The 16,743-nt window shown below is 34.8% G+C and overlaps 1 protein-coding gene across 1 annotated transcript in view; it reads right to left on the bottom strand.

Annotated features, from left to right (window-relative positions):
- Positions 1 to 16,743, bottom strand: part of LOC110283937 (vomeronasal type-2 receptor 116-like) — a 35,533-nt gene that overhangs the window by 8,910 nt on the left and 9,880 nt on the right. Inside the window, exons 2-5 of the mRNA XM_085832693.1 lie at positions 13,496 to 13,790; positions 12,353 to 13,144; positions 11,301 to 11,516; positions 9,382 to 9,505 (exon numbers count right to left, since the gene is read on the bottom strand). Coding sequence (XP_085688819.1) covers positions 9,382 to 9,505; positions 11,301 to 11,516; positions 12,353 to 13,144; positions 13,496 to 13,790 — 1,427 coding nt within the window. The remainder of the gene's footprint in view (positions 1 to 9,381; positions 9,506 to 11,300; positions 11,517 to 12,352; positions 13,145 to 13,495; positions 13,791 to 16,743) is intronic.

The raw sequence follows: 16,743 nt of genomic DNA, 5'->3' as shown, positions 1-16,743 counted from the left end.
TACAGTCCAAAGAACTCAAAGAGGTCAGCAGGCTGAATGGACCAAGTAAGAATACCTCAGTCCCACTTGGGAGGGAGAAGAAAATAATCACAAGTGGGGAGGGAGGGAAGGAGGGAGGGAGGGAGGGAGGGAGGGAGGGAGGGAGGGAGGGAGGGAGGGAGGGAGAGAGGGAGGGAGGGAGGGAGGAAAAGACCTGGAAAAGAAAATGGACATGGGGAATAGGACTGGGGAGAGAAGGGAAACTGATCTGGTATTGGATGAAAGAAAAGAACTGCAGCCCTGAAGGCCAGTAGAAAAACAAACAAACAAACAAACAAAATGGAAACAGACAACCTAGAGAAATAGGAAGTTGGGAGGACACTCCAGAATGTACCAGAGACCTGGGAGATGAGAGACTCTAAGGACTCAAATGTAGGAACTTAGATGAAATGCTGGACAGTAGGGAGAGGGAAATTATAGAGCCCACCTCCAGCAAGAAGACAGAACATTAAGTGAGGGATGGGGTTGCCATTCCACAGTCACAACTCTGACCCATAATTGTTCCTTTCAGAAAGAATTACAGAGATGGAAACTGAGAGGAGCCTGAGGAAAAGAAGCTCCAGTGACAGGCCTAAATTGGAATTCAGCTCAAGGGGAGGTCCTAAAGCCTGACACTACTACTGAGGTTATGGAGCACTCACAAAAATGACATAGCATAACTATACTCCACAAAACCCAAAAATCAACTGAAAGTATCAGATGTGGATATTTGCACCCAACCAATGGACAGAAGCAGGTGACTGCTGTTGTTGAATTAGAGAAGACTGAAAGATGCTGAGGAGAAAATCAAACCTGTAGGACCATTGGCAGTCTCAATTAATCTGGAACCCTGAGGTATCTCAAAATTTGGAATAGCAAACAGGTAGCATACACCAGCTGATATGAGGCCATCAGCACACATACAGTAGAAGACTGCTGGGTCTGTGTTCATTCAGAGATGATGAACCTATCTCTCAAGAGCCTGGAGGCCCCAGAGAGTTTAGAGGTCAGGTGGGTTGGGGGTGGGAACATCTACCTGGAATCAGGGGGTTGTGGAGAAGGTATGAGAGGTGGAACAGTAAGAGGGTGGGAGCAAAGGGGGAATAAAATATACAATGTAAATAAATAAATAAACAAATAAATAAATAGATTGAAAAAATAAAAAATATAACAGTTTTATCATACTCTGCTCTTATAATTTTGAAAATTTGATGATTAATGTAAAAATCTATGTACCAGGGTTTTTGTGTTACATTATCCAATTGTCTCTAAATTTCTTTTGTGAATTGATCACTAGACTTTTAAGTTTACTTTATTAATAATATCAGTTTTCTTTATTAATAATAATAATATATCTCATTTTAAAAGTTATTACCTTGTTGTAAAATTTTCCAATCATCTATATTTTTTAAATTTATAGTGCTTTGCATTTCTTTGAGCTGTGTCATGATGTAGAGTTATTAAACAGAACCCCTGTCAGATTTGTTGAGTGACACACTATTATTGTATTTATAGAGAATACATTCCCAAACTGACTTGGTGACACACATGAATACATACATTCACACACAAACCCTGTACAATACATATATATATATATTTATATATATATACATATATAATGTATGTATATGTATTTATTTATATGAATATATTGTATCACTTATTTAGTATATCTATAATATCTAAAAGTTGATAGTAATATTTACTATTAAAGAATGATGGGATTTATGAGAGTGTGGAAACTTCATAAAAACCAGAAGCCTCTGAAAACTAAAGAATAAGTGATAAACAGAAATTTCATGACACTTTCTAAATATAAACTTATGATTGTGACAGTATGTACATAATAGGTATAAGCTCATGCCTGACCAATTAGCATCATGGATGGATGATTATCATGAAGTGATACCTTTTTCCTGAGGAGCTATAGTAATTTCTTTTTTGGTAAGAATGGAAGAATCAACATTCTTCACAACTGTTACTAATAGAAAGTATAGATTTCTACAGTGCAGGTCTCACATTCAAACATATTTGAGTAGGACAAATTGAAGTAAAGATAGAGATGTTTTTCTCAGATGTTTTGTGGGCATGAATATGGTCAAATACATCCTATTGGATTTTGACAAAAGTAAATAAATAGCATTTTAAAAATTTCTGTTTTAGTACAACCAAGATTCTATTTTGATTGAGATTGGATTATAGAATGTTAATATTTTTGTGTGTGTTAAAGATGCCATGAATGTACTCATTACCTATTCTTCTAGGTGTATATTGTATAATCCATAACATCTCTTAGAAATTGGTACATTTCTCCAGAGCTCTTGTCTCCAGCTGCATATGTATCAAAAGATGGCCTAGTAGGCCATCACTGGAAAGAGAGGCCCATTGGATTTGCAAACTTTATATGCCGCAGTACAGGGGAACGCCAGTGCCAAAAAGGGGGAGTGGGTGGGTAGGGGAGTGGGGGGTGGATATGGGGGACTTTTGGGATAGCATTGGAAATGTAAATGAGGAAAATAGCTAATTAAAAAAATATCTAAAAAAAAGAAATTGGTACATTTCTATATTACAGACTGTTCATGTTGCCTTGAGATTATAGTTGCAAATAAAAATTTTACTATATTTAATTGGACAATATGAAAGGAATCCTTCAAATTAAGAGTATGTAAATATTTAATTATAGTAGAAAGTAAATATAATGGGGAAATCAAATACAAATTTCCATTTGACTCCTTGTATGGAAATAAGATAGAAATTGATGTAAATATAGAGAAACTTGAAGCAATCCCACTACAATCAGGGACTAGACAAGGCTGCTCACTCTCTTCCTACATATTCAATATAGTACTCAAAATCCTAGCCAGATCAAGTAGACCACAAAAGGGGGTCAAAAAGACACAAATTGGAAAGAAAGAAGCCAAAACACCACCATTTGCAGATGATATGGTACTATACTGAAGTGACCCCAAAAATTCCACCAGAGGACTCCTAAACCTAATAAACAACTTCATCAAAGTGGCTGGATATAAAATTAACTGAAACATATCTGTAGCCTTTCTCTACTCAAAGGATAAACATACTAAGAAATTAATTAGGGAAACAACACCCTTTACAATAGTCACAAATAATATAAAATAACTTGGCGTGACTCTAACTAAACAAGTGAAAGATCTGTACAGCAAGAACTTCACATATCTGAAGAAAGAAATTGAATATCTCAGAAGATGGAAAGATCACCCATGCTCATGGATTGGCAGGATTAATATAGTAACAATGGTCATCTTGCCAAAAGCAATCTACAAATCCAATGCAATCCCCATTAAAATTCCAACTCAATTCTTCACAGAGTTAGAAAGAACAGTTTGCAAATTCATATGGAATATCAACAACAAAATCCAGGATAGGAAACACTATTCCAAAAGTAAAAGAATCTCGGGGGGTAATCATCATCCCTGACTTCAACCTGTATTACAAGCAATAGTGATAAAAAGTTTGTGGTATTGGTACAGAGACAGGAAGTAAGATCAATGGAATAGAATTGAAGACCCAGAAATGAACCCAGACACCTATGCTGACTTGATCTTTGACAAAGGAGCTAATATTATTCACTGGAAAAAATACAGCATTTTCAACAAATCATGCTGGTTCAACTGACAGTCAGCATGTAGAAGAATGCAAATCGATTCAATATTATCTCCTTGTACAAAGATCAAGTCTTCAACATAAAACCAGATACACTGAAACTAATAAAAGAGAAATTGAGAGAAACCCTCAAACACATGGGAACAGGGGAAATTTTTCTGAACCAAACACCAATGGCTTATGCTCCAAGATCAGCAATCGACAAATGGAACCTCCTAAAATTGCAAAAGACACTCTCAATAGGACAAAAATGCAACCAACAGATTGGAAAAGATCTTTACCAATCTCTCATCTGAAAGAGGGCTAATATCCAAAGAACTCAAGAAGTTAGACTTCAGAGAATCAAATAACCTTATTAAAAAGGGGTACAGAGCTAAACAAATAATTCTCAGCTGAGGAATATCAAATGGCTGAGAAGCACCTAAAGAAATATTCATCATTAGTCATTAGGAAAATGCAAAGCAAAACAACCCTGAGATTCTACATCACACCAGTCAGAATGGCTAAGTTCAAATACTCAGCGGATGCTGCCGAGGATGTGAAGAAAGAAAGACAAAAAAAAAAAAAACCACTCCTCGGTTGTTGGTGGGATTGCAAGCAGGTACAAGCACTTTGGAAATCAGCCTGGTGTTTCCTTAGAAAATTGGGCAGAGTATTATCTGAGGATCCAGCTCTACCACTCCTGGGCATATGCTCAAATTATACTCCAACATATAACAAGGACACATGCTCCACTATGTTAATAGCAGCCTAATTTATATCAGCCAGAAACTGGAAACAACCCAGATGTCCTTTAACAAAGGAATGGATACAGAAAATGTGGTACATTAACACAATGGAGTGCTATTTAGCTATTGTACTAGTTGGTTTTGTGTATCAACTTGGCACAAGCTGGAGTTATCACAGAGAAAGGAGCTTCAGTTGAAGAAATACTTCCATGAGTTCCTACTTTAAGGCATTTTATCAATAGATAATCAAGGGGAGAGGGCCCATTGTGTGTGTGTGGCCATCCCTGGACTGGTAGTCTTGGGTTCTATAAGAAAGTAAGATGACCAAGGCTGAGGAAGCAACTCAGCAAGTAACATCCCTCCATGGCCTCTGCATCAGCTCCTGCTTCCTGTCCTGCTGGAGTTCCAGTCCTGACTTCCTTTAGTGATAAACAACAGTGTGGACATATAAGCTGAATAAACCCTTTCCTCAGCATCTTGCTTCTTGATCATGATGTTTTTGCAGGAATAAAAACCCTGACTAATACAGCTATTTAAAACCATGACTTCATGAAATTTTTAGGCAAATGGATGGAACTAGAAAATATCCTCTTAAAAAAAACAGAATTTTAATTATGTTCCTTTCCCCTTTTGCTTCCAGCTTGTTTTGATTAATAAAATTACCCACAGCTGTTATAAAGAAAAGAAGAAAAGGAAAGAAAAGGAAAGGAAAGGAAAGGAAAGGAAAGGAAAGGAAAGGAAAGGAAAGGAAAGGAAAGGAAAGAAAAGAAAAGAAAAGAAAAGAAAAGAAAAGAAAAGAAAAGAAAAGAAAAGAAAAGAAAAGAAAAGAAAAGAAAAGAAAAGATCCTCTTGAGTGAGGTAACCAAATCACAAAAGAACACACATGAAATGTACTTATTGATAAGTGTATATTAGCCCAAAAGCTCAGAATACCCAAGATACAATTCACAGACCACATGAAATTTAAGAAGAAGAAAAACCAAAGTTTGGATGCTTTTGTCGTTCTTAGAAGGGGGAATAAAATACTCACGGGAGGAAATTCAGAGACAAAGTGTCCAACAGAAAATGAAGGAAAGGCCATCCAGAGACTTGCCCCATGAGAATCTTTCCCATATGCAGTCAACTAACCTAGACACTATTTCAGATGCCAAGAAGTGCTTGCTGACAGAAGTCTGATATAACTGTCTCCTGAGAGGCTCAGGCAGAGCATGACAAATACAGAGGGGGAGGTTAGTAGCCAACCATTGGACTGAGCACTGGGTCCACAATGGAGTAGTTAGAGAAAGGAATGAAGGAGCTGAAGGGGTTTGCAACCCCATAGGAAAAACAACAATACCAACCAACCAGACCCACCAGAGATCCCAAAGACTAAACCACCAACCAAAGAGTTCACGTGGAGTGAATCATGTCTCCAGCCACATATGTAGCAGAAGATATCCTTGTCAGGCATCAGTGGGAGGAGAGTCCTTTGGTCCTGTGAAGGCTTGAAGCCCCAGTGTAGGGGAATGCCATGTCAGAGAGGCAGGCATGTGTGGGTGGTTGTGGTAACACAGTCATAGAACTAGGGGCAGGGGAATGGAGTAGGGGCTTTCCAGAGGAGAAACCAGGAAAGGGGATAACATTTGAAATATAAATAAATAAAATATACAATAAAAGAAAAGAAACAAAAAAAACCCAAATTGATGTAGGTAAGTTATAACTCCTAGGACATGAACTTAAAAATTATTTATTGTTCATCCAAATTGACATAATATTAAGAATGATAGTATAGAATAATTGTTTTGTATTCTAATATTAGATATCAAACTTAAGACAAGTTAGGTGACATTATCAAATTATTGCATCCTAATTTCTTCAGCACAGAAAACTTTAGGTGATATGCAGCAATCAAATATGTGTATCTACTATATCGCACTTGCTTCATTAAACATTGCTTTTATTATGTTTAGGTATGTGCCATGATTTCCTGATCTCTCTAGGACTTTTAACATGAAGTGATGTTGTATTTTGACAAATGCTTTTTCATCATCTAATGAAAGGATGATATGTGATATTTTTCCTTTTTCTTATTTAAACTGTATATTGCATTGATGGATTTTTGTCTATCCCTGGATACTTGGGAAGAAGCCTTCTTGATCATGAACAATGTATATTTTTGTTTTCTTGAAATTGTTTTCAGAAAATTTTATTGAGTATTCTTGCATCGATTTCATAACTGAATATGGATTGAAGTCCTCATTCTTTGCTGAATGTTGCTTAGTTTAGATAGCAGAAAAACTGTGGTTTCATAGAATGCATTAGCTAGTGTTTCTTCTGTTTCTATTTTGTGAAATAGTTTGAACAGTATTAGTATTAACTCTTCTTTGAAGATCTGGTAAAATTCTGTACAAAAACCATCTGTTCCTGGGTTTTTTGTTTATTTGTTTTGGAGGGTTTTTATGACTGCTTCTTACGGGTTATGAGACTATATAGATATTTTACCTGATCTTGACTTACCTTTTGTACCTGGTATCTTTCTAGATAATCATCCATTACATCTAGATTTTCTAGTTTTGTTGAGCATAGGCTTTTGTAGTAATATCTGATGAGTTTTTCGAATTTCCACAGTTTCTGTTATTATGTCTCCCATTTCGTTTCTGAGTCTGTTAAATTGAATACTCTTTCTGTGCCTTTTAATTAATTTGCTAAGGGTTTTTTGGCTAAGTCTTAGGTGACTCTCTTGAATATTAGTATCCTAATATTTTCAACACAAAGGAAGAATTTTCTCCTCAATGGGACTAATTTTTATTTAGTTCATGCAAACTATTAAGTATTGAGAATGGTGACATGAGAAACTTTTAACAAGAAGTATTAGAGAGTATTCTGACAGCTGCCACTCTAATCACCCAAGTCATGTGGTACAATTCCAATTGCTCAGAATTTATGTATTACCATGATGCATTAATTTTTACTGCATTGAAATTGACAGTAAAACTTTACTAGCTATTACCTGATTGAACATATCTAATCTTTAAGAAAATATTGCTTTACTTTTCATAATAAAATTACAGTGTAAGATAATAAATATCACTCCGAATTATATTATTCCATGCAAATAAAATTCAGAATTTTTAAAACAGTACATCACTGAAATTCAGCAATGGCAGTTTAAATAAGTGATACAAAATACGTTTTCTTATTGGAATGCCAAAATATATCTCTGTCTGTCTTTATTTCTCTTTCCCTCTGTCTCTGTCTCTGTTTCTGTCTCTGTCTCATTCTCTATCTATCTATCATCTATCTATCTATCTATCTATCTATCTATCTATCTATCTATCTATCTATCTATCTATTTATCTATAAACACACATGTCATATGTGTATGTACCTGTGGGTCATTTCTATAACTATAATTCATGTGCTAGATACTTATTCCCAGAAGAAAAATTTAAAATGTGTGTCTCATGCAGAGTATTAGCTCATGATTGCAAACTCATCCGTTTATACAGTAATGTTGGAAGCTGATCATCAATCACAAGAGTTGTAGGAAAATTGCTAGGATGTGTGCTCTTTTCATATACACTTACTGTGTTCTGAAAGTCTAAAAAGCTCCCTCCACAAACACCAGCACATTTTTTCTGACATTTTGAATTGTGAGACAAACAGAACTATTTTATTTAAAAATCAAATTTTGCATAAATATACAGCTACATAAAGTAGAAAAAGATATCTAAATTTCAGTGATAATGACAATAACTATCATGTCTTGAATAGTATCGCAGATATTTTGTAAGTAAAACTTTCTAAAGCGTTTAGGGAATTGTGTAATTATCCTGTCTTAGTTACTGTTCTTTTGCTATGAAAAGATAGCATAAACCAAGCTTATAAAAATTATTTAACTGGGGTATATGCTTATAATTTTAGAATATTATCCAATTCCTTTCATGATGGAAGAAACTAGGCAGAGATGACCCTGGAGTACTAAATGGATTCTATCATACTGACTTGAAGGCAATAGATAGCGAAAAGAGAGAGGCCAGATATTACTTGGGCACTTTAAATGTCAAAGTTTGCAGATAATGACAAACCTCACCATAAGAGACTACACTACCTTTCTTTAAAATTCCATTAACAAAATAAAATGTTTTCTAAAAATCTTATCCAAGAGATAGCTTAGGTTAACACAGCCTAGAGTCTGCAGATGACTACAGGCAAACTGTTTTCTTAACACATAAGGTAGATGGACCTATGAATTCATAGCACATGAGACAATGCATTAGATGTTAGCAAGCTTAAGATAGGCAAAAGAACAGTATAGAAAAAATGGAGGTATTCATAAACCACACACCCATAAAATCAGATATTGGCAGTTGATAGCTATTTGGAGGAGTGTCCATTTTCTTTATTATGTATTAGGAAGAAACACCTATCTACCTACCTTGTTGGTTGACAACCTACAAGTGTTATCCATATACCCAAGAGAAAATGAGTATTACAGACTGTATTAGATATTTTAATTACACAAATTTGGGTAGAGGAAAGAGGGTAATAAATATATGAGACATTGGAGTGGTGACTATAATCAAATCACATTCTATGAAATTATCAAACAACTAAAACATTAGGAAAATATGAAAAATGACTGAGGAACAGTCACTATGAAGATACAACAGATCTGAGCTTTTTATGAGTTTTAAAAATTATCAATACACAGTCTGAATAAAAACATTTGGTAATGTGTTAATAGATGTCAAATGGCAAAGTAAAATAGAACATACAGTAAAATACTAGGGAATATTTTTCTGAAGTCAATCAAATATATAAATCATGTATGATTTTAATGCTTATCTAAGGCCATTTTAAAGGGATAGACATGGATTGTTGCATATACTTTCCTAAACAAAGAAAGGAAAATTATATTCTGATTTCTATTTAGAACATTTACATATGCCAGTGCATTAAAAAGTCATACGGATAAAGTGGAAAATTTTTTTGTAAAGGCTATGTTTACCTGTCTTATTAGAAATCTCATTGTGTGCACAAGGAGTACATTTGTAGCAGCAGACAGCATTGCCCTCCAGGATTACTTTCCTGAATCCATGCCCACAACTCTCACTGCACACAGACTGGGGTATCTGAGAAGAATGAAAAGAATGTTATCTACTATTTAGTGTATTATGAAAAATCTAATAATTAACAATTTTGAATGATGTGCATTGTATTTCCATGTATTCTTATGAATAGAGAGGATTATAAAAAGGTTTTACCCTTGATAAGGCAAATTTATTTAATGATTGGTCTGAGAATTATCAAAGTGTTAGAGAATTTTAAATCTTAATGAATTAAGGACAATTTTGAGAAAGTTAGGTGATTGTAGATATGATATACAAGGCTATGGGTTCTCTCCAGACTGATACAACCTCTGTACTTTTTTACTACTATGTTGATTGCCTTTACTTCCACCATGACTGTGAATATTGACTGTCAATTTGACAGAATATAAAATGATCATGGAAATAAATATAAGTGTATTTTTTAGAAAGAATTGAAAAATGAATTTATATAGTTTGAAAAGGGCCACCTAAATTTTTACAGTCACTATTTGTTTGCTTATTTCTAAACAAAAGTATAGGAGGCAGAACAAAATTTCTCTCTTTGTTGCTGTCTGCATTAAACATTATACATTTGAAAATCATGTATTTTGAAATTTAATATGCTGCATCCTCAAACTCTTTCTTAAGTTATTTCAGTTACATATTTATTTGTTGGACACAGGCACCTCAGTAGCTTATACAGTTGCATTCCATACCGTTCTTTTCCAGTGGTCTGAGTAGTAAAGAACAACTGATCATGAATCGAAAAACAATGACACATGAATATGCACAGAGACATAAGGGATTCTAACACAGCTACTATATGTGATTTAGAATGGAAAGTGTTCCATGTATGTTAAAGTATTTGAATATTTATTTATCTGTTGGTAGCCCTATTTGGACGATAATTGAAATTTTAGGAGATGAAATTTGCTGGAGGAAATATGTATCTGGGGGTGGGAATTCTAATCATTTTCTTAGATTCAATTTTCCCACTTTATAAACTCTTAATATGTGTGAGTAAAAACACTATCTTTCTGATTCCTGTTCCTGTCTCCATGACTATGCCATATTGTTATGCTTCTATTTTGCTGGAATCCATAGTTCTGGAACCATAAGCAACAATATTCTCTGTTTTCCAAAAGTTGTTTTTTATCATGTTTGATTACACAATAAAAATAACTTTTATATTTTCCATTGTATTCATCTTAAAATGAGATATTTTCTCTAGAACATTGAATCATGAGTCATTTAGGACACAATTTTTTTCTTTCCTAGATTTCCTAATTTGTGAAAAGTGGAGTAAATTTAATGTTCATATAAGTGAACAAAAGAGGAACATATAACACTCAATACTTCTAGAGAATCAATGTCACCATAAATAATTATGACATTTGTCTCATCTATATTTTTCCAGAATTGGTTTAAATGTGAAGACCAGGTGGCAGGGATCATTTTCACAAAAGCTATGCAGATTCCTTTTCTCTCCATCTCATTTCTGAAATCTGATAGAATTTTATTTCCTTTGTGGTCATCTGGAAGAATGAGACCAACCCAGGACCACCTAAAATGAACCATCAAAGAGACAATGCCAAGTGAAAGAGGTGAGGACTTGTGGGCTATCTGGTAGAGAGAAGAATACTGATTTTGGTCACTCAAAATAGGATTTTGATCTACATAAAGAAAGATTAAAAGCCAATAGTACCAGTTTTATTATATGTTATATTGGTAATAAAAGATTAATGGGCCTTGAGTCAGAAAACAAGAACTATTGTACTGGAAAACAGAATTTTATTACTAACATACACTCAAAGCATTGAGATAAGACATAACACACCTCTGAAAATTCTTCTGGCCATTGGATGATCTGCTCAGTTAAAGACAACTGTTGGTCCTGGGGAGCATTTGGAGAAAATGATCCTATTTTTACCTTTCTTCCAAGACCCTTTGGTAAATTCCAAATGTTAAGAATGTCATATTTTACATTTACTTCCTGTCTCCAACCTAAACTCATTTGGTCTCCCACTTCAATGTCCTTCAGGAAAGAGTTGAGCTGAAAAAGATTCATGAACTTATATTACACTGTGTCCAAGTGTCAGAACAGAAACTCTGTTTTGGAATGTGTCTTCTTGTTCTTAATTTCTGATGTGAATGAATGTCAACATTAATGAAGCTTCCTAGAATGCTAAAATGAAAACCCAAGTTTGTGGGATGCCATTCTCCATCTGAAAGGTCATTTAGCTCTAATGGAAACCTTTAAATCAAGCTCAGATAATGAATCAATTACTTTTAACTCATGTAAAGGTTAATTATTTGAAACCTACCCAAATTTCTTTGTTTTCAGAGTATCTTCAGAGTACTACTACCAAAAATGAGGGTTTTGAGGTCTAAATGGTAAATAAAAGGTAACATCACAGAAAAAAAAAACTCTCAATTTAGTTAAATGTCCAATTCTTATTTCTTTTGTAACAAAAATTTATAGAGAAAACACTGCTTTCTTTTTGCAACTATTGCAATGAGAATATTTTATAACTAGCTTTGATGACATGAACTTGGTAATGACAAAGCACAGCTCCTCCTGTTATCTTGCATCCCATCTCTGGATAACACACATGGGAAACTCTCATGATCTCTTGGTAAGCTTAGAAACACAAAAATCCCTGTGATTGTGGACAATATAAACTAAATTTTACAATATAAAAATACAAGTCACTTCAAATCTCAACAACAAACATGTGGATCTCTCCTGACATCCAGGTAACTTTAGTAACACAAAATTTCTTCTAATTGTGGACAATCTAAACTAAATTTTACAATACTAAATTAAATGTCACAGCAAATCTCATATATCAGAGTGCTGAAAATACAATATAGTAGAAAGCATAATACCTGCCATGGAAAAAACAAAGTTTCTTCCCCCTTTTCATATGGTTCCATTTGTACTTGCTGAAGTCTCATCTCATGGAGACTGTGAGCCACAGCATACACAGCATTGTATATGCTGGTACTCTCATCACTCATGGACACATCAAATATGTGACGAGGCAATACATCCAAAGAAGCATTGAACTGACAGTTGTTCAAAAGTTGACAACCAATATCAGAAAATGAACACTTGAAGAACAAATGCCACAACTTAGGAAGATAAATATCTTCTGGATATTTGTAGGGATTAACTGTTTGAATAAAATTTGTAAACTCAAATCTTTCTGAATAATGGTATGTAAAGATGAGGCTCCCATGGAATGAGTCTAACAAGAAATAATCAGCAGAGTCAGTAAAATGAGGTTCAATGTTCATGACCCAGACTTTCCATGTCAATAACCTTTGCCCAATATTTCTCATTAGACCTTCTAGAGAATCAATGTCACCATAAATAATTATGACATTTGTCTCATCTACATTTTTCCAGAATTGGTTTAAATGTGAAGACCAGGTGGCAGGGATCATTTTCACAAAAGCTATGCAGATTCCTTTTCTCTCCATCTCATTTCTGAAATCTGATAGAATTTTATTTCCTTTGTGGTCATCTGGAAGAATGAGACCAACCCAGGACCACCTAAAATGAACCATCAAAGAGACAATGCCAAGTGAAAGAGATGAGGACTTGGGGGCTATCTGGTAGAGAGAAGAATACTGATTTCGGTCACTCAAAATAGGATCATAAGGGCCAAAGGAAAGCTGAAACAAATTGAGAAAGAAGAGGAACAATATTAATTTCAAACAAAATTTCACTCCCGAATCAAAATTTGAGAACAGGAAAAATATATTTTTCCCAATTTTAAAAGAAATTTTCACTTCTATCATTTTAGAGAAATTTCTGGCAAGCCTGTAAGTTTCTAATACCTACTTGGTTTAATTTACTTCACAATACATTTCCTGCAAGCAAGAGAAATGTGGGTTGATCTCCTCATATTTGAGTCTTTGCTTTGATATTTGAATAATTAAAATTTTCTCTTTTAATTTTAAAGACACCTATAATATCAACAAAGAACTCCCAATTTCCAGTTGCTAGAGTATATCTTTTCTCACCTGTGGAAATTTAAAGAGTTGAAATAATGTGCCAATTTGTGCAGATACCGTCCATGATGTTCCTGTAAGTGCAGCAGTAAAATACCTTTTTCCACAGTTGTAATTAGGTAAAATATATTTCTCGCTATGAGCTGTAAGCCACATACAAGCATTCATAAGTGTATCCTTCTCAGTGAATCTGACATTGTAGAAATCAAATCCAAGAGATATGTTGGGTAAAAGATTGGGGTTCCCATTGATCTCCTCAATGGCAAATATCAGGGCCAGAATATACTGGTAGCTTTTAAAATTATACCTGTGTAAATGACATAAAATTAGCAAAAGAAATATTGCCTTTATGTCACATGCCTGAATATTTGTACAGCAAATTTTATAGTTCATCTTCTTTCTATGAAATATATAATTTGATATCTTCACCATAAGTATGTAGAACTAGACTGGGTAAATATATCAGAATTAGGCAAGATCATTTTGCATTACAATTCTTTGATCATAGTTGCTCAAAGCAACTTTATTCATCTTTTATAGGCAAGTCAAATAAAAACTGTCTACAAATCAAGAATTATTTTCATTCATAATAGCAGATCTGCTGCTACAAGTGATTGGTTTCCTGAGCACTTCACTTATATATACAAGTATATGTATATGTAATTATCCATATAATCAATTTTCAGAAACAATATCTTATTTAAATAATGTTCTAAGGTAAAATAATTCTATTCATGGCCTCAGTTGCTATTTCTCTAAGATGGATTTTTGAGTATAGTAACCTGGATTTGCTAGTGGAACTTGCAAAGAAATGTTGTATAACACAATGCCTGTTACATTTTTCATCTATGTGTGTATTTATGATATTTGTGCATACCAGTTTGTGCATGTGTGTCTCTTTGTAGGTACAGTTGTATTGAGGTCAGTAAGTATGAAGGTAAGATAAGACAAGTTACAGAGTTACTCCTAGCTATTCGGATAATTTATAAAGAGTCTCTGTATTTCATTTAATTCTGAATTACTTTCATTTGGTAATCAATTGCTTGCTTGGTGGTTTGAGCAAAACCAAGCCTATGACTTTACTGGACATTGCTCTGTACATCAGGCTGACCTTCAACTCATTAATACCCACATTCCTTGCTCTGCTTAGTACTGGGAATCATGGTTTGAATCCCCATATCTGGCTTCTGGCTTTCTTTACTTTCTTACTGTATATGCCCAGTTACACAGAAAATTTCTAGAGATTCTCCTGTTTCAGTCTCCAACAAAGGACAGTTTTTCTAATCCCCTGCTCTTAAGCACCAGGACAAGCTAGGTGTCTTTGAACCTCAGAGTAATCAAGAAATAGTTTAGATTTTTTTAGAAGCCATCAGCCTCAGCACACAGCGTAGTTGGGGCACTTAAAGGCCAGGAATTATCGGTCTTCAGACCTAGGTACACTACTGTGTATCGCTTCTGCCCATTTCAGGACAGGCAGTGTTCCAGCAGAATGGCAACATCCTTCTCAGGTCTCTAATTAATTTCATCTTTGTTGACTCCAAAACACATCTTTCTATTGGGCTTGCCCCATTCCTTTTTGGCAGTGCTCCTTGGAAGAAAGACCAGAGCTCTATTATCTTGAGCATTTTGGGATCTCCATGGCAATTCAGACTTATCTTTAGAGCTTCACATAATGGCTTCTTTGAGTCTCCATGCATGGAGATCCCTGATATGTCCATGGATTTAAAAACTTTTCTTGGCCTTGTCAGATATCAATGGGAGGAGAGAACCTTGGACTTGGGAAGGCTCAATGCCCCAGTGTAGGGGAATGCCAGGCCAGGGAGGCTGGATTGGGTGGGTGGGTGGGTGGGTTGGTGGGTCGGTGGGGGAGCACCCTCATAGAATCAGGGAGAGGGAAGATGGGGTAAGGGATTTCTGGAGGGGAAACAGGGAAAAGGGATAACATTTGACATGTAAATAAATAAAATATCCAAAAAACAAAAACAGAAACTTTTTTTTTCTTAGTCACAGAGAATGATTCCATAATCCCTTCTATTCTTGACTTGAGTTTTAAGACCACATGCTTAAAATGTCAAGTTCTGCTGCATGGTGAGGCTCTAGCATACCCTATTCATTTAGTTAAATCTTGTCTAGCTTTTATTTTGTTTGTTTGTTTTGTTCTGTTTTGTTTTTGTTGTTGTTACTGCATTGTTTTGTTTTGTTTTGTTTTGTTTTTCTGACTACACTCATATCTTGAACCTCAATTTGTATTCCAGGAAGTCCCTAACCTGAGAAATTCACCAGCAGAAATTAACGGTGTAAACACTATACCCAGCTCTAAGGTTTACTTTAATTAGCTTAGCTAGGTAGAATTTTGTCCTTAATTCTCAACTTCCATTATTCCATTTTTCACAGTGCTTCTAGTTAGTAAGTTTATGTATTTGAACACAGGATTTAACTCCATTCAAATTCCTAGACCTCTTTATATTGCAATCTGTACATTTTGTGATTTTTTTCCATAACTTCCTACTTTTCATTATAAATCTTCATAAAAGTAAACACTAATAAACAGACAACAGAGTCAATACAAGGCTGTGTTTAGAATCTTTCTAGCAAAGGAGATTAATTTATAACTATTCACTTCAGAGTAAGGCAGATTCCTTTGGTCTAAGGCCAAAAAGTGACAACATTCTTTAACAAAATATCACAAGAGTCACTTGAAAACATTACGATTTGTCTCCTTGGAAACCAGTTGATCCAGGAACTCTGAGTTCAAGTCACAAACAACATTTTTTTTTCATGTTCCTTTTAGAACGGTTCATTAATGATCACTTCCAGCATTTAAATACTTTTCGAAACCAAATCCCAAAGTCAATATATCTCCAAACAAACAAGGAAACAAACCAGTAAGCGCTCATCCAAATTGAACAACGCTTATCACAGCAACAACCTTGTCACTGGTAACATTTTCTGTGTTAGTTTTGTTATAGTGTTATGAAGAGAGATGATGACCATGGGAACTCTTATGCAAGCAAACCTTTAATTGAGGATGGCTTACAGTTTCAGAAATTTTGTCCATTTACTGTGGTGGGATACATGGCCTTGTGAAGGCAAACATGGTCTTAGAGAATGTAAGATGTCCGCAAGCAGCAGAAATGAAGACCATGGACAGAGTTTTGTTTCTTAGATGTATAAACCACACCTAGCTCTATTAACACACTTCTTAAAGGAAGACCATATCTACTCCAACAAGGCCACAACTCCTCATAGTATCTTTGACT

Source organism: Mus caroli, unplaced genomic scaffold (genome assembly GCF_978045245.1).
Source record: "Mus caroli unplaced genomic scaffold, Mus_caroli_1 scaffold_18, whole genome shotgun sequence".
Taxonomy (NCBI): Eukaryota; Metazoa; Chordata; class Mammalia; order Rodentia; family Muridae; genus Mus; species Mus caroli.
The sequence above is the reverse complement of the archived record's forward strand: the minus strand, read 5'-3'. Positions and strand labels throughout refer to the sequence as shown.